Source organism: Neopelma chrysocephalum, unplaced genomic scaffold (assembly GCF_003984885.1).
Source record: "Neopelma chrysocephalum unplaced genomic scaffold, ASM398488v2 Primary Assembly neopelma1_61b, whole genome shotgun sequence".
Lineage (NCBI taxonomy): Eukaryota > Metazoa > Chordata > Aves > Passeriformes > Pipridae > Neopelma > Neopelma chrysocephalum.
Window position 1 is genome coordinate 8,797,227 of NW_020897717.1, and position 24,103 is coordinate 8,821,329.

The following is a 24,103-nucleotide window of genomic DNA, read 5'->3' on the forward strand; positions in this document are numbered from 1 at the left end:
TAGTCCATCACCTGTGTGGGGCAAGAGTGGTGCTTCATGCCTAGCTGGGACTGAAGACTTCTTTGGAAGAAGGTTGTGTGATAGATGGAGAAAGTACTGCTGTTATCTCTCCACAAAATTTGCGATCCTCTTCACAAAGGAGTTTGATGTTTTGTGGAGCAGCATACATCTCAATAAGCAGAGAATTTGGTCATGATTCTCACGCAGCATTCCTTTGTTAAAAGGGACATCCAACTGTCTTTAAAAAATTTGCGCAGATAAAGCTCACAAATATTGCTGGATTTGCAAATAGCGTATGAATTTGTCCTTGTATTTACAAAAAGCACGTGTTAATGAATACAAATTCATCTTCCCACAAACAAAACACTATGAAAATCTGAGTTATCTTATAAAACTTGGCCTTCAAGCCTAAAATCAAATTACTGAAACCAGTCAAGAAACGGTAAGATTTAAGGTGGTATGTGACACGTTTTTGAATAGACAAACTTAATTCAGTCATTTCTTAACAGCCTAGTGCTTGATTTGAACTCAGTAATGTTTCTAAGAGTACATTTTATGTATGACTGATCTAAAATGCAGGCAGGTACTTTTCCATGCAGAGTTTGGAGAGTGTTACAGCACAGGTAAGGATGCAGGTAAAGCTAGGGAGCCACCAGAAGGAACAGCCCCTTGAATGGTATCTGAGAGTAGGAGCAGAATGGGAGTCCTTGGGACTGTGGATCTGAGACCATCAGTACAGTTTGGTTGTTCACAAGGGTTCGCAAGGAGAAACTGTTGAAACGAGGTTCCTGTGAAGTTACCTTGCAAGAGAGCAGACCATGCTGCTTTGATTATGGAGGTCACATACAAGGATGACACCATAAGCAGAATTTAAAGTTGTGCCCCTGATGGATTAGCGTTGATCCATGTGTCCTCCCTACATCATCACCTTCAGGGGACCAAGTTCTTCAGACTTTTCAACGGGTTTATTGTATAACCAGTCCTAAAATGGAAGAGATGCGTGAAAACTGTTTAAATATCTCCTTCTTGCTTCAGGCTGTCCTTGGACTGCTTCTCAGGTGTGCAAATCTGCCTTGCGTGGACTGGAGCCAGTTTGGGGTTGCCTTGGAGCAGAACGTGATGCCTTTGCTTCGCTCGCTTGCAGCAGAAGCGCCATATGCATTTCCCCCACCCAGCAGCAGTGCTTGTGGTTCCAGTATGGCAAGGAAGGGCCAGCAAGGCAGAGGTGCCCTCTTACCCCTGCTTGGAGCTACCTCCCACCTGTGCAGCAAGAAATGCTTTTGGATCTGTGCAGCTCCTCCTAGAATAACTGCAGCAAGATTAAACTTTAAAAATTCCCTTTTCCCCCTCACCCGTATGGTCACTGTCTTCCCCCTTCCTTCTCATCTTCATTAAATCAGGAGGAGATGATGTGCTGAATCCCACTCCGACACCTGTTACTGTTACTCCCTGCATTCCAAGTGGATTACCACAGGCCTGATTATAGTGGCTGAGAACCCTATGAACCCAGGTTCTGGGTACTGTGGAGGAATCTTATCATAAATCTAAGAGATCTAGAAAATATTTCCAGTGCATACTTATGTATACTGACAAGATCTCTAATAACACTGGCTGGGGATAGCAAACAAGTCAGACTAAAGACTACTGTTGGCACATTTTCTGTGTGCCAGAGCTTTAAAGTATTTGAAAATGCAAAACACGTATCTAGCAAATTTCCAAAGTGCCCCTACAAAAGAAGAACAATTCTACGCTCGGTCCTTTTTTAATTTTCTGGCTCTGTCTGTATAAAGCAGCCCCCACAATATTGCTGCCAGAAGAGGTATGTTTTTATTACATCTATTGACATACTTTCACGTGCAATTTTAGCAGAGACAAAGCACAGCTGGGCTTTAGCTTGCTATTGAAGGTGAAACCCAGTCTGCTGTAGACTAATTTCACTGAAATAAAAAAAAGATGATTTCATTGTTAAAAATCCCTTTGGAGATACCTCAGCAATTTTGTTTTGTGAAACAAATAATTGTATAATTTTACTTTAGGGTATTGTGAGGGCAAGGGATTAATATTTGTAAATGTTTCCATGAAAATCAGTCAAGTTACAAGACTGTATTTCACCACAAAGCAAGGCCAGAACAATTGGAGGTTCATGAAGCAAACACACAGCTGTTCACAGGGGGAAAAAACGAAGTCTTTCTGAACCTGTTCCAGGATGCAGTGTGAACTGCCTGGGCTCTTGGAGCAGAGAGGAAGGGTCCTAGCACATGCGGTCCCTGGAAGTGCAGGACCCAGCCTGGGACTGTGAGCCCGACTGAGGGCATGGTGTTAAGCTAAGGCTCAGCTAGATGTGAGCACAATTAAACAGTCTCCAGACTGGAATTAGCTTGCAGCCTGGACAAAGCCAGTCTGCAAAACACGTTGTAAATATAGCTTTGGAAAGAGCTTTTCCTGGAGTATCATGTAAAGAGGTTACAACTTCTCTCCATCCCTTCTCCAGGCCAAACGGGAATCTTACTTTTGCCAGCAGGTTCCTTCAGGCCAGAGTTTTCCCCAGGAAGGAGCACTGAAGCTTTTCTTTCAGAAGCAAGTGCTGCTAGTTCAAAGACAGCGTGCAGAAAACCAGTCATACATATTACTGAAATTCTTACGTCAACAATAGCAACAAAAAGCCACCAAAAAACCCTCAAACACCTTCCTCCCTGTCCCCTTCCCACAGACAACACACACCAAAAAACATTGAGGCCTAATGCTGAAAGTTTCAACATGTAAGATCTAAATTTCATAAATTCTAAAGAGAGGAGGAGAATGAACAAAGGAAACAGGCGTGCCAGGAAAGGGATCAAGGAAAGCAAAATTATTTAGTTGATTACTGGTTTTTCATATTATTTACAACTCTACAGGAAAGCAATAGACCTTTTGACTTGTGACCTCCTGCTTACTGCTGTTAGCTGTGAAAAGTTCATGTGAAAAGATGGTGACTTTCACTAAAAAAAATTTGAAATAATAATGAAATGTCATTTCTCCAGGAAAGGTTTTATATATTGGAGGAGTCAGTCTTTTAGTTAAAAGATAATCTAGGCATCAAGCAAATTGGGCAGACAGGGCTGTCTGTTCTGCGCTCACACAATTGTGTTCTGACCCCATTAGCTGTTAGTGGGCTGCAGAGTGCATACATTGGGCTTTACACCCAGCTGCAGGATATCCAAAACAGCCCTAATCAGAGGTTTCCCCAGACTCCTTTTGCAGAACAGGTAACTGGACTTGTTCATATTTTTAATAACCTTCGTTGTGGCTGTGCATCACTTTGTGCCTGGGAAGCACCACAGCCAGCTTAAAGCATCAGGGCTCGTTCAGGGAATCTGCTTGATAGACAAACCACTCCAAACGATAGGATTGAAACAGACCTTTTTAATTTGACCGGAATAAACCTAGTCCAGTTCCCTGAAAATGGAAAATACTGGAGCTGGCAGTGGGTCAGGCATCCCTGAAGCTTTGACAATCCAGATTTCCATTTTCAAATTTTGTGGGTTGGCTCTCCTTCCTTATGAGACTGAATTGCTAATAAAATTAATTAGAAGTGTCATAAGTTGGTCATCCCAAGAGTATTTCTACTTGAAGTAATCATTAATTATTCTGACTAGGATTGTCTGTCTTTTCTATTTTTAGGTTGGCCATGGGCAACACTGACTGTTCTCGGGTTCCTGTACTGCTATTCTCATGTTGGAATTGAATGGGAGCAAAAGTATGCTGCGACTTAGGAATGATGCAAACAAGTATTTTTAAGGCAGGTTTATGATTTTTCTACACTGCATATCCTATCTACAGAAGGGTGTGCCAGACCAAGAATTCAGTCATTGTGTTAAAAAAATAAAGCTCGTTTAGTTGATTTTGGATTCCAAGTGTAGAAAACGAACCAGAAACAGTAATGGTGGGGAGAAATGATGAAGCATTTTGAGTTATGTTATTTTTGTAAAACACCATCTCTGTACATTGGAAGCACGCATCTCAGAACAGGTATTTTATATATGTTGAAAATTGTTTTAATGTTTTGGTGCCTATTTTGAGATACTGAAGAAAAAAATTCTTCTACCTTAGAGAATTCAAAAAGCCCAATCTCTAACAGCTGCTGTCTGGGAGCATGGAGGGCTGTGCCCTCCACTTACACTACTCCATAAAGGGCATGATGCTCATCAGTTCTTCTTGATTGCTTTCTGATATAAGTGAGAACATTTTTGTGTTCTCATTGGCTGCAGTAGTTCTGCCTTAAGCTACTTTTCTATCGACTGTAGCAAAGCCTGCTTTTTCTTTTTTATGGCTTCATTTAAAATTTTGCCTTTAAAATAACACCCTTTTTTGGTAATCTTAGGACTGGTTTTATTTCTTTCTTTAGAAAGAGGGAGTAGGGAGGTAGGTCTTTTTTTAAGGAACAGCTTTTCTTTTTAATCAAATATGCTCTTACAGCTTTAAGTGCTCTCTGCTTTATGTTAGAGCTAAAGCATAAAATATTACCCTTATAATGGGGCAAGTCCCACCTTCAAGGGAACTGTTCAGTCTGCCTCTTGTATTGCTCTGTTATGAAAGGAGATAACTCAGGTCTGGGTGAATGGTAAATTTGTTCAGTTTGCTTCATTCTCTGGTGTCCAAGCAATCAGCTCCTGCAATACTGAAGACACCCTAGGAGTAACTTTTTAAGACCTTGAGAAGAAAACAGAATGGTCCAATACAGTGACATCATATTAGCTGGAATAAATTGATGTTGAAGAGCAGCTAGAAGACCTTTAGTCTTTCTAAAGTTAGATATTCCCCCTAGGCATGGTAAAAGGCCACCAGTTTTGGAGGGGACTTCTTCCAAAAGCAGCTTCCTCCACCCAAAGCAGAAGGACACGTGTCAAAACTTGTTCCATGCCCCTGGCAGACATTTCAGTCTGTTGGGAGGCACATTTAGTGACCTACTGCATCACTCCTGCAGCTTCAGCCAAGCCTGGTATAGCTTATCCCTTCAACAAGAAATTCAGTCCCTGAGACAGGCTTCAGTTTATTGCCTGTGTTTCTGATGTATCTGCTGCTCAGAACTACAAGAGCCTTCTTTTTACCCTCCATTTGTTCCTGAAGAAGTAAGGGCAGAGGCTTCAGCTCTCTGTCCATCCGGAGACAAGCACATCACTTGCTCTTTCAAAGCAGAAGCTCCAGCCCTTTATGATAAGATTCCCCCCTCCTCCCCTGCCATGAGAATGCCATGGTTTCCTCTGGAAGCCCTTACTAGGAGACACCATGGGCTGTTGAAAATAAGACTTACCTTGAATGCTGCCTGGCCAGAGACACGGTCCTCCTGATTGACTTAAGATGATTTCAGGGATTCTGTCAGCTGCAAAGTAGATGGCTCTAAGCCTCTGAATTTACTAAAAGGATCTGAGATTGGCCTCTATTTTGGGGTAGCACTGAGCTAAGGGCAAGAACTTTCTCAAACTTTACTCAGACTTTGTACATAAGTGGAATTAGCATTAGAGCAAAAAAGTCATGAGTCTGTTCTTCAGTCTTATTGATTACTGTTATTACATGAAATGAGGAGCTACTAAGTGATTGGATTCCAATTTGTATGCATGCAAAACTTCCAGCTCCAATATGGAAATGACCTTGAAGGTCATACAAAGTATCCTTATTTCTGAACTAAAATTGTTTTCTTTTTTTTCAGTGCTTTATATGTATATATTATAATTTTGTATCTTTTTCTGTTTGTATAAATAAAGCTGAAACGGACTGTTGGCTTGAGAACTGTAACTTGGAAAGCTGTGGTTTGATGTAAGAAAAGTAGGTGCTCCACTGTTGCGAAGAAACACTACTGTGCACTGGAAGCCTGCAGGATGGGTGCAATGCAGACCGGTCACTTTTATCCCTGCTGTGTTCTGCATGGAACATGCATTCCCTAATGGTGTGAGTTTAAAAAGCGAATACACCTTTTATAGATGGGCTAAGGGGAGGCTTCAGCATGTGAAGCTTCTGAGAAGAATAGCATACAGTTAAAATGATGCTTCCCACTCACAAAGTTCCTTCTCAGTCCTGCTTATCCAGCAGCTGTCAGCATGGGGCATGCTCAGTCAGACACACAGCTCTGTGCCTGAAGCACTACAAACATGCATGGTCAGCTACGCCTTCAGCTTGGAAACACACTCCTCAGCATGACCTGAGAATTGACTCTTCATTGTCAGATGGCACCTGAGGTAATTGTGTGGTAGCCCAAAGTGCCATCCTCCAAGCAAGTTCTCTGACAGTCTAGAGAGATGAGTTTGCAGAGACCTGGAAGAGACTGAAGTAACCATCCCGCATATGAAAGGAAAAAGTAGGTACGGGGAGGAGGAGAGAGAGAATTCCAAACACTGAGGAAAAGCTAGTTAAGGGATGTAGGAAACAGTTGACAAAGACAGAAATTGCCAAGGTAAGACATTGGTCATTTTGAACCAAAGGGGAGCACTTCTTGTGAGGGGAACGGCAGACAATGACTTCTACTGCTAAGAGACCCCAAAAGTCACAAAAGTGCAGGGACCAAAAAAAGAAAAACTGAAGGCAGTGGCTCTGAAAATGAGCTGGACAGACACATTATGGCTACTGACAAAAACAGTACAGAAGTGATTTTGAAAAGTTGCCTAAGAGACTGCCAAGCATAGCCTGACCTAATATATGGCTTTAATGGCTACCACAAAGTTCTAGTAATCAAGTCTCTTGTACACACACACACACACAGAGACATCCTTCCCCTAGCCCCTCCTTGGCTAACAGAGCCCTCCCAGCCATCGTTATTACGGGGGATGGTAAGATTACGCTAAGTGGCTCTTTCTTTAATTCTGCAATGATTGGTGGGTGAGCAAGGCTTTGCTCACATATCTCTTTCACATCTGAGGGCTTAAAGCAGCTTAGTTGGAGTAACCAGCTTACCACAGGTCAGAAGAAAAACAGCTTAACTGTGAAAACCTGCAGCAATTTTGTTATTAGTCACAGCAGTAACGCAGGGCCTGTCCTTTCTTTTGCGCACCCACTTAATTTCCTTCGTCACTGCTAACTCTTGAGCCGCTCTCATCTCGCAATTGCTGAAAGGGGGGCTTGCCTTCCTCTGGTTTGCTGGCAGGATTGTCCTCAGGGAGCTGTGAAGAGCAAGGAGATTGCTATGCATGGTCTGTCACAGCTTCTCACTGTGCTTTATAGTTCTCCCCCTCCTGCGAGTAGCGCAGCCCATTATTGCTTTGCAAAATAACACTCTCAGCACACAGCCACTTGTTAGTCAAGGCATACATTTTAATCCAGCAGGGACAGCTGAAATACTGCTCTATGCAAAGCCTGTGAAGAATCGCTTGCCTGTAACACCTTTGAGAAACAAAGGGAAATCTGCATTACAATAGATCGTTTCTCGTATTATGGGACCCCTGAGAGCAACCCTCTCTGGTGGGCATCTCTGCTGACCCCCACGGATGCACAGGAGTGTTCTGTGTATGCGCTCTGAATTCCAGTGGTTCCACCACTCGCTGCTTGTGGAGAGGTTCCTTTGTTAGTTGCAAGTAAAAGGAAGAAAAGATGAAGACAACTTTTTTTAAATTTCTGCTTCATGTACATTCAATCACCTCCAACACAGGTACTGCCAGAGCATCTGAGAATGAGATGAGTCCCAGCTGCCCATGCATGAATCATCTACACCTGAGTTTACTGTGGAGAGACCAACTCGGCTCAGACATCCCCAGCCTGGGGGCAAGCACTGGCAGCTCCAAGCTTCAGAGGCTTTCAGGGATGCCACCAATGCCCAGGAGAACAGGAAAAGGGAAAGAAAGTGTCTGATGGATCTGACCTATATAGACACTGCACAAGAGATGGAGCTGAAGAGTGTCAAGACTCAACTTTGAGGCAGCCTCTGCACCGCTCTGTTCAGGGCAGTTCCCACAAGCTTCTGCAAAGTGAGTGAGTCCTCCAGCCAGTGTCAGCATTGCTAGCCCTCAGAACTGTTACTCTGGGAGGAAGAAGGCATGTGCACTCTGTACCCAGTACAGAGAATGGCAGGATTAAAACTACATGGCAGCTTTAGGGGAATCAAACACACTTGCAGATCCTCAAAAGTCTCCTCATTCCTTATGCTGGGAGTCACAAAGGTCTGCGTGAGAGCAGGTTAAGCTAACTCAGGATGTAACAGGCAAATTTTGCCCACAAACTAGCCTGCACCACCTTTTGTCATACCTGGGGCAGCTCAGTCTAAGTGTAAATAGCCTTAGGTACCCACATACCAGCAGCTTTCAGAAAGAGATAAGATGAAATGAGCTACCTGTGGCCCATGCTTTCCCCAGCAATGGTCAGCCTACAGTTAACAGAAGTGCACTGACTGTCCACAGGGATTTAAGAAAAGCTTTATATATGGTTGGATAGCTGAAGTGAATCATTGCAGACAGGTGCATCAGCCAACCACTGAAAAATTAAAGTTTACTGAAGAAATAATACAGAGATATAACTTCAGTTATTACCTGTGACATTTAAATTGTATTGGCACTCCCTCTAGATCTTTCTTGACAAAATTAATTAATTTTTATGGACCACAGCATTTCCATCCCTGCACTACTGCATTTGAGTTTCCAAAATTAAGTGGCAAAAATAGAAGAACTGGAAATGATACTAGCAGACCAGAAACAGCTACACTGTTGGTAAATTAATTAAAAGGCAAGTCTTAAGGAAAAAATAAGATCCTGTTGGTTTTTTTTTTCAGACTGCTGCTGGAAGGGTTAAGGTTGCTTTGGGGGCTCAGTTATGTGGGGAGATTACCTTATAGTAAGCCACATGCAGAGATAAAAATAAGCATTTATGAGACAGTTCTTTAAGTGATGTTACTGCTAATTTATAGTTATGGGTTTCTTTACTCTTGTGGTAATACTTTTATTAGCCTGTAATTTCAGCATGAATTACCACCTCAGCATAACTTTCATTTGGTCATATCTCTGCTCCAGGCCACTTCAGCGACCTCTCAGCTGCCTTCTCCCCGCTCTTGGCATCCTGCCTCAAGGCCACACCTTGATCAGGCTCAGTTCTCATGACAATGCTGCAAACGCAGTCTGGGCATGGTCTGGGTCCTGCCTTGGAAAGCATCAGCTCCAGACCAGGCTGTCTAGTGAGCAATCGAGCACTTGCCCAGCCCCACTGCTGCCTGCCAGGGCCCCCAGCATTCCAGACAGCAATACCAGAAAGTCACCAGGGATCTGTGAGCAAGTGGGTCTTGAGCTCAAAGATTGTCAACTGTGACATCTCTTGACTCATACTTCACACACTACTGCTGGTGCCATCTGCCCAGAGTTTAGCACCCTTCACTCGGGTTATTTATTCTCAGAGTTCCTCAATCTGATCAAATCCTGCCAAACATCACTTGTAAAAGTACAAGACCCACAAAGGGTCTTCAATCTCTGAAGACGTCCTGCTTGCCTTGAATGGTTATGCCAACAACCACTGACACCATGAACAGCTGCAAGTTGGGTATGAGCCCTAACATAGGCATAAGACTTTAAAAAGCATGACAGTAATTCAAAATGCTATAGCACTTGGAGGCTCTGAAGTGCCTATTACTTAATGCTGGTTGAGGAAACTTCCAGTTTAAGAAAAATGACATTTTTGTAATAATAAGGTTTCCAAGCTAAATATTTAAAGCTTTAAGGCTGCTGGCGGTAACACAAGGGCACTCTGTGGCACTGGGAGAGACAACTGAGGCAGGATAAAGTATCTCACAGCTCCTTCCAGCAGGCAGATGGTGACTCAAGAGGGCTAGAGCCCTTTATAACCTCCAGCCAAAGGAGCCTCCTGGGCAGTCAGTCCCATTTGCTCTTGTGCTAGTGTTGTGCTTTCCTTTCCAGCTCCCTCCCTAATGTCTACCCTTTTGGTAGTAGGTGGGTTGCACTCACCCTCTCGCCCTTTGTTTTCTGAGGCTTTCCTTAGATACTTACCTGAGATGCAGATATTTCTCCAGAACTGATTTTCCTGGGCAAAGGAAATGCAGCAGACTCAAACCACTAAGACAGGTACCCAGCACCGTGCTTTGGCTACATTATACACTGCTTTCATGTGCTGCCATGACCTTAGACTCCTTTCCCTGCTCTACACAGGGGTCAGCCTGCAGCCCCTGAGCATGCCTGGCTACAGCTGCTCTATTTGCTGAGAGGCTCCTACCCCCATTTTACAGAGCTATTTACAATTCATGTTGGCAGAATTGTAATTTCATGCAGTAGTTCACACAGAGTTTCTCTATACTTTCCTAAAGAATGCTTTTCTCTATTCAGCTTTCAGCTGAACTGCTTTAGTTTGTATTTCTGTCTCTCCACTTCCACTAGCCAGGTTCACATGGTTGCATGTGCAGTGTTATCATTCTAAAGGAAAACCAAAATAAATACTTTATTTTGACTTGCGGCTACGTACGGATTATCTTAGCTTTCTTTCCAATCCTCACGCCACAGCTGAGAAAGTTCAACAAACTTTCCTGTTATCATTACTTCTTCTAAAATACCTTCTGTTTAACCGTAAAACTCACCAAAAAATATTGCCGTAGAGGTTGGAAAGCAATCTATTTCTCCTCACTGTAAGCCGCTGCTTCCAGGGAGCCATTTCTTGTTGAGCTGTCTTGGTCCTTTTGCTGAGCACACAGTAGCTCCCAGGCTTAATAGTGCACTCAGTGTGCTACTGCTGCTCAGTGTTTCCCCCCAGCGGTAGCCCCTGAGGAGGCCATAATCTGAAGTATTATGGTAGCTGAAGAAGAGACCATAATCTTCCTTTCATAGAAAATTTGTGTGTGTAATAGATACTCCAGCACAGTTTCTTTCTCCCTGAGTTGTGAAAATTAGCTGGGAGATTGGGAATGTGGAAGGAAATACCAGTAAAAAAGCACGTCCCCCTCAGATTTGCACACGCAAAACTGCAGTGACGTTTGCAGGGCAAATGTGTTTCCCCCCGGGTAGGGATTAACAGCCAAGCCTGTACCTTCACCTCATTCCTCACCCGTCTGAACAGAAACATCTTCAAGGAAATCTCTACAAGTGAACAAAGCTCAGAAAACCCCAAACCTCTTCAAGGTTTCTCAGACAATCCTGCCTCTATCAGTACCATGTGGGAATTCTAGGGAGACAGCTTGGGAGTTGGTCATGATGGATGAAGCTGCCAAAGTTAAGCTTGTTTTAAAACCTACACCTGTGCCACGGGGCAGCTTAAATATGAACTTGTCTGTGCTACATGAGGACTTGAACTTAATTAGGAAGGGGGAGCAGGAATGGAAAAGGAAAGGAAAAAAAAGTAAAAAGACAAGGCTTGAGCACATGTATTTTGCAGATACGGCTGTGCACAAGCGTCTCCGTATCTGCTTCTGACAGATGTCAGGAGTTCAGTTACTCAAATGCTTTCTTTGGATCTCTCACAGGTTTTTACTCATCCTGTCTTTCAAGAACAGGACAGGTTATTCCCACCAGCTTCCACATGCCAACACTGAAGTTGGGGTGAATTAGTATGAAAAATTCAATGTTCTATGTGAAAAATACTTGTATTGGCTGATATTTTTTATATGCTGTATGCCTGTTACAATTAAACCCCTCACACCACTGGCAGCAATAAATACCCTAGCAACGCCACATCCTTCCCAGCATTTTCTGGTTGGATACACAGCCTTAGTAACTACCCTACCTCCATGGAGCACAAGGCAAGCACAGACAGCAGCTCATGAGCCAAGGCCTTCCCAGCCTTGGTGCCCGCAGTGGGTGGGCAGGTTGGAGAGCAGCGACCGTCTCTCGGTAGGTGAGGGGGCATGTGGCTGTTGGGCTCATTGCTCTCCCCAAATTATCGTGGGCTGTCCTGTGCATCATCCCACACCAGGCAGACACACTGGTGTCACACACTGAACAGAAACAGTTTTGCTGTTCCTTTAGTGCTGGGGGAGCAAATAAAACATATTGCTATTGTACATATGTGCGAGAGGGGGGAGATTCGCTGCAGTTCACTCCCACTGGTTCTCAATAGCACAGAAGAGCTAGTTTATGCTGGTCATCTTTACTCCAATTCAAAAAAACACCAGAGCTAGAGTGCTTCCAACCTTAACAGAGATACTAAAATGCACCAAAGGGCAATTAAAGAACCTCCATCATCAAATGCAGAATTTAAAACTGTGTAGGCAGCACTCACCTCCCCACAAGCTGCCACACTGCAGATTGCCCTGGGAGTCCTTGCTGCTGCCCTGGGGCCACAAACCCAGCCGGGTAAAGTCACCACGTGCCTGGCAGATGTCCTCAGCAGCTACCACACAGGCAGCAGCACAGAGGCAAGGAAGGATCCATAGGGCCCGGGCCCTCTGCCAGCTGGTAGCACCACCAAGGGGTCCTTTACAGCCCCAAGGAGGCTGTACAGCATTGCACAGGCTCCAACCCTGAGCTCTCCTCCAGATATGCACCTTCAGGCATCTTGTAGGTGCTACGCTTTGCACACTAACTCTTAACAAAACAGAAGCAGCAGTACCTGTGCAGCTATTCCTGAGAAAAGTCAGGAGCCATAGGACACATCCTGTGCTCTAGAAACCATTTGTTCCTGCTATGAATGCGCTCCCAGGTGCAGTGAATGAGGAGCAGGGGCTGGTGCAGGTGGGCTGGGGGCTGCTCACAGCTGCTTGGGCTGCTGCTGCCCAGCCGTGCCCAGGCCTGACCGGTCAGCATGTGGAACATGAGCCTTTGCAATTTGGCACACAAATCTCAGCAAAAAGTGCTGTAATTAATTACCTTTGGTTTGAAATGCTGTGGGGCTGCTGATGGGGGGAAACTGATGGGGAACATCATGCAGGCAGTGCTACCCCTCTCTGCACTCACTGAAGCTTGCAGCATAGCCAGGGAGGCTGCTAAGAATGCAGGAAATGCCTGAGCAAGGAAAATAATGGAAAGTTCAGAAAACAAGCACAACTGCCTCTAGAGACCTCAAAAAAAACCCCAATCAAAAGTACATGCCCTCACTATGGTAATTTTCTCTTCTCTGGTAAGTATAGGGCACGCTGTATAATGTTAGGCAAAAGAAAGCTGGATTTTCACACTGGCCAGGGAAACAATCCTAGTGACAAGAGATCCTGTCACACCACATATGACAGAGGATGCAGAAATGGTGTTAAAAATAGCTCCTCATTGTGCTCCTTGGCTGCTCTGTACAGTTCTGCTTCAACTCTGCGGTCTGAAAGCTTGTGCTTTATTGCTGTTCTTTTGAAGATGAGATTCACAATGCCATGTAGTGTCTTAATACAGGTGACAGGATGGAGAATGAACCACAGAAATGGGTGCAAAACTCACAGGGGCCAGGCTGACATCCTGAAGACTAAAACGTATAAACTTCCAGAGTGGCTCCTGGCCTGCAGGAATGGCTGCTGACTGTGATCCTGTCACATATGTCTATTCTGACCTGAAAGGATCTCCCATTCCCATCACCTCTGGTTATTCATACCTTTGCTGCGGTAGCCAAGAAAATAATACTCCTTGCCACCTGTTGCAGTAGTGTCACTGCCAGGTGACACACTACTAGGGGCTTCACTCCTGTGAGGTTTGTCTTTGTGTAAGTCCATAGTAGTGTCACTTTCTTCTGCAGCGGATGACAGGACAGCAGAAGCTTCTTTGATCTCTCTCTTACTTACTGTGGTCGCCATAAGTTTTGTAATAGTTCTCAGATTTTGCAGTAGTGAACACGGTCTAAAACACAGACCAACTACAGACACATGTACCCTCAGGATACGGAACGACCATTTCAGACAGGTCAGAGGCAGTCCTCTGGTGATCTCGTTCCTGCTTAGCAGATACCTGGCCCAGACTGGGGTCCATGGTGCAGGACACTGCCTGGGGTGCCAGGATATTCGCTTTACAGAACACCTGAGTTCAATTTACAGTGACCCTGGAAGTGTAAATCCCAACTGCAGTGATACACAGCAGACAGAAATCTGAGGAAACAACCTGAATTGTTTACAAATGGAACAATAAGATCACATTGCTCCACTGATAACACTTCAGTTACAAACCAACAGCAACAAAACTGCTAGCCAGAAGTTCTAGAGGGTAATTTAAAACCACTTTGTTGATCTTATAAGCACATATTCAACACATAGAAAAGCACACCAAAGCAACTGTAATGTATAAAATAGTTTATTACTATAATAAATAAAATTAAACTTCTTTTTTACAAATATTATTTGTGCTTGTTTAAAAATGTTGACTAGGGATATCATTAATGTAGGTGGCTGCATTTGTAACAGAAACATTCCCAGACAGTGTGCATACATACATACACACACTGTTTATCTACTGGCAGCTGCTTTGCTGACCACAAAAATAGTATCTACTCGTTTTCTTTTTCTAGTCATGCTTCATTGAACAAAGTGACAAATGCAAAGAAAAAGAACCAAGAGTATTTGGTGGATTTCTGAAAGGATAAAAGCAAGTGAAGTACATTGAAAAGCGCCAAAGCAACTGCATTAGCTGCATATCAATCAAGTGTCCATGCAGTGGTGGCTAAATATTGGAACGCAGACAGGTCTCCAACAGATGTACAGATATTGATTTTATGTAGGTACGATAATATAACACATTCATTAGAAAACTTGGTATTTCTTTATATAGCAGTTCATCCTGATACAAGATTATTGAACTTCTTTCATCTACAGCTAAAATGATTCTTTTTCTATGTTAGTGGTCACAGATTTATTGGGAAGAAGAAAAAAAACCCATGAGCCTTTCAGAACAGTTAGTGAAAACCCCAAACTGTTTTGTTAACATTAGGCATTTAGATCCAGTTACAGAGGTGTTCTGGGATTACACATCAAATATGTTTACAAAACACTCAACAATCAGCTTGAAACAAATTACAGTTGCAGGTAAATTCACATTAGCTTTGTTGAACTGTAAAAAAACATCTTTGAAACCAACACTTTTGCAGTATGATCGGTTGGCTCCCTGATGTACAAAAGTGTTTGGACAATAGCTGTGTCTCTTTACGAGGGGAGAGGGCTATTGGAGTAATTAATTTTCCTAATAAGAAGGCAATAAGTGGAGAAAGAAATGTGATTACCAGCAAGTGATTTCCATTAGATTTAGAAAGCTAATCAAAGTGCTTCATCTTTAGGCAACACTGTAAATACTACAGAACATTAGGAAGGAAGGAGAATGGAATCACAGTTTGAATTATATCACTTATGAAAGGATCTTAAGGCTAAATGCTGGATATATCTTATTGCAAAAAAAGCTATATTTTTATTTAATTGAATCAATGCTTGCCACAACAATGTGGTCAAAACTATGTCAGATTGGAGGATACAGTATCCTACTGTGCCTCACCTCAAATTTCTGGAGGTTCTCCTGCATGGGACTCTCTCTAAAATGTTTGTCTTAATGAATCATAAGTGCAGCTAAAACACAGACTTTGTTATTGCCAATACACCCACAGGAGACTACGTGGAAACGAAGAATTAGGTAGAAGATGCTTTTTACCATCTAACACCAGGACAGGAAAGCAGAGGTGCAGCAACCATGTGTTATGCTGCTCATGAGAAGAAGGATAGGCTCAGCACCTTTGAGACAGTCCCTGGCACCAGGAAAAATAACTCCATTTATTCCATCATCTCTCTTGCAGAAGCCATGAGAAACACTACCAGGGCATCTTGGCTTCAAAGATACCGTGAGCAAAAAATAGCGGCTTATGAGCCTTATCCCCACCAACTAGGATACAGCGTTTTTCCAATTTCATGTGGATTTCGCTTTCTGACTATCATGACCCTTGTCAGATCTTCTCTTAGTCACACTATTTACTAGACTCACAGTATGAAGTTGAGGCCAAGTAGAAAATTCAAAAATCATGGCCTTAAAAGTTCAACAATTAACAAACAAGACACTAACTAGGACATTCTGTGGATGTCTACTGGGAAGGTTTAAGCTCCCTTCTTGAACTGAATGGAATCATTAAATGAGGAATGTGCTTTTACTTAACAGAAATGCAATCCATAGACTCAGTATACATTGATATTATATATATGTGTGTATGTACACGCATCTGCACAAGCGTCATCATACACGCTGTTTACATAGTAAAGACAAATTATGTACTAAATTTTTTCACAGATTGGTTAAGAGTGATTGAAAATATATATCACCAGATAGTCGCAGTAAATATCTTGTTCAGTTCATTAAAGGGAAGTACTGTAGAAACAGAACATCACCTTCCAAGCTGTTAAACAGGGTGTTCGCTGGGATTCAGGGCAGCACTGTGAAAGAGATTTAAAGCAAGAATGATGTTTTTAAAAGTATACATGTAATACCAGACAGAAGTAAATGTATCTGAACATGGCAGGGGTGAGGGCTGGGTTTTGCTTTTTTAATCCTTTTTTTGTGCTGCGTATTGGTATTCTTTCTCACCATTCAAGCATGCACTTTCAGAAAGTTCCCCTTTTACCAAATCATAACCCAGGCTCTTTCTCTGAACTACCTTCTTTTGACTGAAATTTAATTACACCATATATCAAAATGGAACACAGTATCTCTTTTAGAATGGTGCAGGTTATTTAGCAGATTGTTAAATGGCAGAAGCACTGTGCCAGAACAGTTAAAACTGAGGCTTTGGGTTTTTTTCTTATAGTATGTACAAGCATTTGCTTGTGAAGGGGCAGATTCTTATGTTCAGAGATCCTTCATTTCTAAGCTGGAATGTAATTTAGGTGAAAAGACTTAACCACCATGTACAGAGAAACAAGAGAAAAAGAAAAGACTGACAAATAAAATGGAAGAACAAGTAACAATTATAGTGGGTACACATGCTGTCCAGCCACAGGCATCTGAGTGTAAGGCTCAGTGGAGAAAGACAGATTTGTAACACAGGTGCTTTCAGCCACTCTTTAAAGGAAAAGTGTCGCATCAGCAGTGCCTGGGCACCACAGCACAGGTCAAAACTAGTCTAAGGTTCAAAGGAGTGACTAGTCCCAAAGTGGGCATGGATTTGTTCATTTTTTTTAACCACTCAGTAGTCCAGGGAATCCAAAGATCAAAGCTCATCCTAGATAGCATTTTTTTTTTAATTCTCTTGCAACAAATACAAGTTACTAAGAGATGATGCACGCTCCTACCACTAGTTTTAGTGCCTGACAGTTCATAAAAATGGGTCTAATCTCAGTTACAGCTGTACAAATCTGAGTGACATTGACCACTCTTAGGGCTGACATGGAGCAGACACCCTGAAGGTGTCATTGTAAGGAACAGAGTTTCTCTGCAGTTTCATGGCCACAACAAAATTAAATTTGGCCATAATCTTCAAAGACATGAAATTTTCAGTGGAATTCAGGAGTATGTTACAATTTTTAGAGTCTTTACAAATGGATAATAAATGACTTTATAGGCCATTGTAAGAGTCTGAAAAAAACCTTGGCAAAGGACTTGGTGCTGTGCCCACCCACTGTCACATGGGGTGTGCAGCAGTTCAGTATCATACTGAGTATCAGGCTACACAAGGAGCACCCTTACAAAATTGGCAGTTGTCTGCCTTTGTTCACAGGAATGGATTATTATTATAATTATGGGACTTCTAGGGCTGGTCCCGCCAAGATTCCAGGCTGGGCAATAGGCAACACCAGAATAACCTTTAGCATATCCCTGAGGGCACACAAAAATATCACCGAGAAACATCAATTCAGTATCAGCAACAAAGGGCCAGGTAACCTGCAGTTGCATATTTAACTCTACGTCCGCACTGCCATTCTGAAAATAGCAGGCACATACTTAGGAGGTTGTAAATATTTCCTCCCTCGTCCACCTGGGATAAGCTAATGTCCATGTTTATCCAACTGCAGGTAAATGGATGACACTTTCACAAAGGACTTGCTAAGACTTTCAGCCTTTTAAAAATTTTATGAAGCAAATCAAGTGTCAAGAACATCATGCTGGTGAGAAATTTGCCTGGATCAGAAAACTGACTCCAAAGCAGTCTCTAAAAACTTGCTGGAACTTTTGGAAATCAATTACAAATCCTTATATATCAGTACACCTGGGGTTTACTTAGGTGGAATTTACTGACAAAGGAGACTAAAAAAAAAAAATCATTCAACAGTTTCTAACTGAAACCATGGATATATGGGTTTCTTACAGCAGCCATGCCATAGCTGTTGCAGGTAACTGCTGCCGCTTACAGTGGTTAACGCACCAAACACACAGCATGCCTTTGATCAAAGAGAGACTTCCTCAGCGCTGCAGGTGTGCAGTGCACAACTGTAAAAGACACCAGCTACCACTGGAAAAACCTAAAGATGGAATCAAAAATAAATTAAGGAAATGGTATCTTAGTTTCAGAGCAACTCACCTCCCTATTGCCTTTTGTTGTGGGAGGGAAGAAGGTAACCTACAGATTTGATCCTGAGAGTTGTTTCTCAGGAATGTTTCAGTCCTTGGATAAGAATTCACAGTCTGTGGGCACTTCCATATTGAACCAAGGTGTAAGATCCTTGAAAGTCAATCCTAAACCATCTGCCTCTGGACTTGTAAATGGTGGTGCTGCACTTGGAATAATCAGCATCTTTGAGAGCAAGGGCAGTTACTGCAGGTATAAATACACTGACCACGTGACCTGAGCTGGTAGCTTTGCACAGCATGGCCTCACCACTGTGCCAGTCAGCAGTGGACCTCACACTTCCCCAGGGATGTCTGACACAGTTCTGCATTGCACCGTGCAAGCATTAGGCCAGCAGAAATCCTTTAAAGTGGTCATTTTCCTTGCCTCTTCCGTACACAAACAAAATCTTCCCCCCAAAAAATCATGTGTTTCTTTGTAAATGACTTAGTACCATGGAAAAAGAATGAGCCTCAACACACACAGTGTTAAGACCTATTGCCATTAAAAATAAAAACCCGTAAAAGTGTGGCACCATACTTCTGAACTCTAATCTACTGTTAAGCAGTGAACATACCAGATCAGTGGAGTGAATATACTGTGAATATACACCTATAATCCAAGGTGAGAACCCAAGTCATGATATGCTACCCTATATGAATAATGAAGAGTAGTTTTGGTAAAGTGCTTCAATCATTCTCCAAAAAAAGTTATGAAAATATAAGTTTTGGAAACATCTCCTTCTTTAAGAAGCAGATCTCTTTGTTTCCTTGCTACAATAGCACTTGCATACAGTAAGCACTGTATTTCTACTTCTACTATCCATTTGCTTCCTAGCTAGATTAGATCAGGAACAATACATCTGGATGTAGAGGAAAATGCCACAATCTTAAAAAATTCTGTGAAAGCCTTTGGCTACAATGAACGTTATCAAAACAGAAAGTTCTGAATAATAATTTAACAAGAATTAAAAGAGCAGATTCTTAGCAAAACCGGGACATAAATGCCACAGCATATTTCCATCAGGAGGCAAATCTGCAGGACCTGTTAGTGATGTTCACAATACATTGTGCAGTGGGCTGCACTCAGGTACGCTGCACACCCAACTCTCTGGCCTCCAGCAACTGGAGTTAAAAGCAAAAGAAACAAATGTTGAAAGACATCTGAGACAGAAGTTATGTTGCTGAAAAATCAGTATCCTTGATCCAGTAAATGAGAGTGTGGAAGTTCCCATTTATTAACAGATCTGAAATACTGTGGCTATTTTTGAAGATGTTGCTAAATGTAATTGCTTTAGCAATATGTCAGTTTGCAATTAAAAAATACCTTTTTTTTTGTCTTATTAGCCCTTCCTTGACTACCCAAAAGAAACTTCAGTACCGAATAGCACACAATCGATTGACGTAGAATACGTCTGCTACTGCTCTTTGCATTATTACAGATATATGAAAATATACTGTGACATCAAACATGCTGTACCGGTGACTGAGAAAGTGACAGCAGCAGCAACAAAAAAACCCAAAAAACAAACAACCCACCAAATGCTGAAAATACAAGCACCCTGGCAAGTGCTTATTCATATAGGCAAAACCCAAGCGAAGGACGTAAGGCATGCTCCAAAAACCTCAGAGGTCACCTGGGGCTCACAGCAATGGCTGCTGCTGTCAGAATCCTTATTCCAACATCCTGAGGGAGAGAGGGGGAGTCAGGGGGAATGGGCACCAAGGGAGAAAATAAAAACTTCAGAAACTGTACCCTTGCTGTCAAAAAGGCTTCAAAGTCAGCTGCCATCTTGACATGAGGTTGCAATTCCTGTTACCATACCTTTTTAGACAGAGGGAACATGCTTAGTGAACTGGCCCCTCACTCATTTTCTAGAAAGGTTAAATGTAAAGTGTTAGGGGGCTGTTTCTTTGTTTATTGGTTTGTTTGTTTGTTTTTTAAAAGAAACACCTCAGCTAGCTCCAAACATGTCTTTTTCTGATTCTGGAGACTGGGGCCTTGATATTTCAAACAACTCCTGTGGCGACTGGGAGCTTCTTCTTGAGGTTAATATCCTAAGTATCTCAGCAAGCTGGTTTTCTATATTGGTCATTTTTGTGTTTAAAGCCTTGATGTCCTCTTTCAACTCATGTTTCACTTCTAGCATGGTGGCCTGAAGAGTCTGTTCTGGGATGGGATAAAAGGAGTGCTTGACCTCGGTGAGGACCGGACTGTGGTCCTGTGGGCTTCTTGTCTCCCCAGCGTTATCCAAGCGCAAGTCACTTTTTGTAATGCCACTATCACAAGAGTCTGTCTTCTTCAGGGTAGCTTCTCCTGAAGCTTTAGTTCTCTCTGGTAAAGTCTCCATGGACTCTGCTTTAGAGACCTTGTTCCAGTCTTCACCTTTCCCACAGGCTTCTTTGAATTTGGCCCAGCCTTTTCGTCGGGGGTAGTCCCCTGAGGCCTTACACCCTGCGTGGTCCGATGTTGGGGCCTGCAGCTTTGCCTGGTCAGAGGTCCCAGAGGTCGAAGCGGGCTGGTACGACACAGGGGTAGCCGGACTCTCCCGTACAGTCACTACGCTGGCTTTGACCACTGAGCGAGCAGAGGATTGCTCCCCTAAAGCATTGCCCTTTTCCACATCCAGGTCGTCTGGATCTCGGCCCCTCTCTGCTGCAAGCCGCGCTTCCTTCTGCTGCCTGAACCTCTGGAACAGCCGGCGAACTGGGTGGTCTGGGGGTAATATCAGGGGTGCCTCGTTTTTCCTCTTCATCCTCTCCTCCTCTTCACGTTTGACGTCGCTGATTTTCCGGAACACAATCTACAGGGGGAAAGAGATTTCACTCTGTGATTAACTGCACATTTGTTAAGGGGGAAGAGTTGGAGAAAGAATAATTTGAAAGAATCTGTTTTAACTGAGAAATGCACAACCTCTGCACATTTATAGCAACATTTTCAAATGTCTTATGTTGTGTGGAACTTGACTGATTTCATTATTTAGGAGCAGACACAATCTGTCTTATAACACCGGAAAGAAAAAAAGAATAGATTTCTCCAGCTCTGAGAGTTTAGCAAGGCAGTGCCATTGTAACTATAATGATCCCAGGAAGCTCTATTTTGTGTTAAAAGTGAATTCTCATTTTTGTTTTCCCAACTCCATAGTTTAGCACCAAGTTTCTAATAGTACAGAGCCATTCCCATCAGTCTCATCTCAGAGCTCACTCACTGCAAAAGATCTGATATAGTTTTAGTGCACCTTGGCCACTCGTGGTGTCAGTACAGCAGAGACTACTCTGGGCCCTTCAGTGGCAGTTTGCAAAGTGCTTCTTGGCCTCCCTTCCTTCCCACATTCTTCTAGAAGCAATGAGCAGTTCGGGGAGGAGGCAAAGCTCAAGTCAGTCCCACAGCCAAGAGCACAAGGACAATGGGGGATAGGCTTTGCAAGACATGGGGAAGCTGTTCATGGCTTGATTACCTCAGAAGCTTGAAGAGCTTCACATCTTGATTTATTTCTTTATTTCTATACAAAAGGGAACATTTTTTGCACAACGAAACATTAATTTTCCATTTACCCTCCTAATTATATCTTCCTGAGCCTGTAGGCTAAGTGATCTCTGTAGGAGCAGCCTCTGGGTCTCACAGTACTGATCAAAGCCTCACAGCGTCCCAACCTGTTTCTTCCTTGTATGTGATGGCAATACATTCTCTTCAAAAACTCCTTGAATTTTACATTGGTATTGATATTTTCCAAGCAAAAAACCCTTCCAGTGTGGCATTAAACAGGAACCAGTAAGTAGTCTTTGTTTGAAAATGAGAAGTCCCCTAAACTGAGAGTGTAGAAGATGCAGCCCCTAGCTTCTACTGAACACTGATACCTAACCTCTTTAGCTGCTTTTGGGAAAATCCACTCAAAGACCTTACAATCCATTGCATAAATAACTTTTAGATTCAAATCATTATTATGAAATGTGTAAATAAACCCATCCCTCTGCTGCAGACAGATTTAAATTAAGCTAGAGCTAATAAGCACTGCTTCACTGGCACACACAAAATGAATGTTTCTCCAGACTCCAATGCTTCTTAACAGTTTTGTAATTGTGAAGCAGGGAAAAAACTTCTTAACAGTGCATCTTTGGAAGAAAGACGTCGTCAGACTTGGCAGCATTTCCCAAATACAAAAGAATAAAATTAGCAGGAAGGATATTTTATTTCCAAGCTGCAATTAGGAAACTAAATATGAGATAAGAATAAGAAAACAGGGTACTTGACAGTATTTTTATTTTTTCTCCCCTCAGGAAGCTCAGTCTGCAGTGAGCTCAGTAGAAAGTGGACAAAACAGCGTAATCCTTACGAGTGAAAGAACAGCACTGCCTGGGAAGGGAGGTTCAATGCAATCCTGCAGGCTAACGGCTTCCCACACACTGGCAGTCTCCCACTTTACCTGATGGATGAGTGTCAGCCCAGCATTAGGGCAACTGCCCTGCACGCCCTGCTGGAGCCAAGCGATGCCAGGCAGGGTCTTGGGGGGTCACTCCAGCAGCATGCTGAGGCTGGCTCTGGGGGCACAAAGCCCCAGCAAACCAAGGCAGCTACAAGCCAAGTCAATTTGTCTCTGCAAAATTCTGTGTCTCCAAAACCTTTCCTCTCCTGGAGTTTGTATGTTTGGTCCTGGTGTGGACATCCACATCCTATGCCAGATGCAGTTAACAGGGCTCACATCACTTTGTATGTGAGCAGGTTGTCTCAGTCTGAGTTATGGATCAGGACTGTGTGCTTTCCTTAAATGCTCAGAAGGGATGTATGACGAGCTGGTGCAATGGTGACCCTCACAGGGCTGGCTGGACAGAGCTAGAGGTCAGGCTGCTTTGCCAAGTCTGTGTCTGGGTCAAGCCCTGCTCCATGCAGCCCATTCAGCACCTTGTGCACTGGGGCACTTCTCACTCTTCAATAACTGGCTTTTGTAACGTAAATGGGTAAGTTATTTGACAGAACCTGCCTCTGCTCCAGCACCATGCAGATGAGAGAGCAATGAGCAAGTCTCAAGCAATCACTTATTAACAGACTGGCCCAACCCATACTAACCACTGCACCTCAGGCAGCTGGTAGCATGATCCCCCTGTTGGAATACATGATAAATGAATCTACCAGCAAACACAAAAAGGTGAGCACAGACAGACAAGCTGTTGGTAGCACTTATCCATCCACAGCTTCCACTGCTCTCCATGGCACTGCCTAGGTGAACCCACCCTGTGGGCATCCCATACTGTGGATGCCAAGTACACTCTGCCATGGATGAGCTGCCATCAGCTTCCCTGCTGAGTGGCGATCAGCCTCAGGACCCTGAACATACCTTCGCTGCTTTGCCTTCAGGAGAACTGGCTGCCACAGGAACAGGAATGTATATGGAGGGAACATTACATAGCCTTTGCCATGGGTAACTGCTACCACGCTAACGAGACCCCTGATTTCCATTTTCCACGTGAGGCCTTACACCAGCTATGAGGGAAGTATACCACAGCAGCAACAATCTGCATGAATGCAGAAATGCAACCCTCAGGTCTCCCATCCTGCCCAACATCTTTGACATGTATGCATTTATGTGACAAGCTGCACTCATGTGGTGCAAATCAAACCTACGCACATTTGCCAGGGGACATCACCTCCAGCTTTTGGGCTGGCGCCTTTTAACTCCTAAGACAGTGGATAAATAGCTGTTAGAGAGCAACTTCTGTTTAGGGAGCCCAGGCAAAGCTGT

At 43.2% G+C, this 24,103-nt stretch overlaps 2 protein-coding genes across 5 annotated transcripts in view; one reads left to right on the forward strand and one right to left on the reverse strand.

Annotated features, from left to right (window-relative positions):
• Window positions 1-5,766, forward strand: part of HHAT (hedgehog acyltransferase) — a 146,606-nt gene extending 140,840 nt beyond the window's left edge. For both annotated transcript variants that reach the window (XM_027682037.1, XM_027682036.1), the window contains one exon: window positions 3,661-5,766. In XM_027682037.1, the coding sequence (XP_027537838.1) occupies window positions 3,661-3,752 (92 nt within the window). In that variant the 3' untranslated portion in view covers window positions 3,753-5,766. The remainder of the gene's footprint in view (window positions 1-3,660) is intronic.
• An 8,850-nt stretch (window positions 5,767-14,616) lies between these two features.
• Window positions 14,617-24,103, reverse strand: part of KCNH1 (potassium voltage-gated channel subfamily H member 1) — a 189,564-nt gene continuing 180,077 nt past the window's right edge. Inside the window, exons 11-12 of one of the 3 annotated variants that reach the window (XR_003533965.1) lie at window positions 20,122-21,169; window positions 14,617-16,258 (exon numbers count right to left, since the gene is read on the reverse strand). Coding sequence is in view for 1 of the 3 variants with exons in the window: in XM_027681858.1 (XP_027537659.1) it covers window positions 20,321-21,169 (849 nt within the window). In the remaining 2 variants the exon portion in view is untranslated. Of the gene's footprint in view, window positions 21,170-24,103 lie in introns of all 3 variants that reach the window. The other 2 variants (XR_003533964.1, XM_027681858.1) reach the window with 2 other exon arrangements.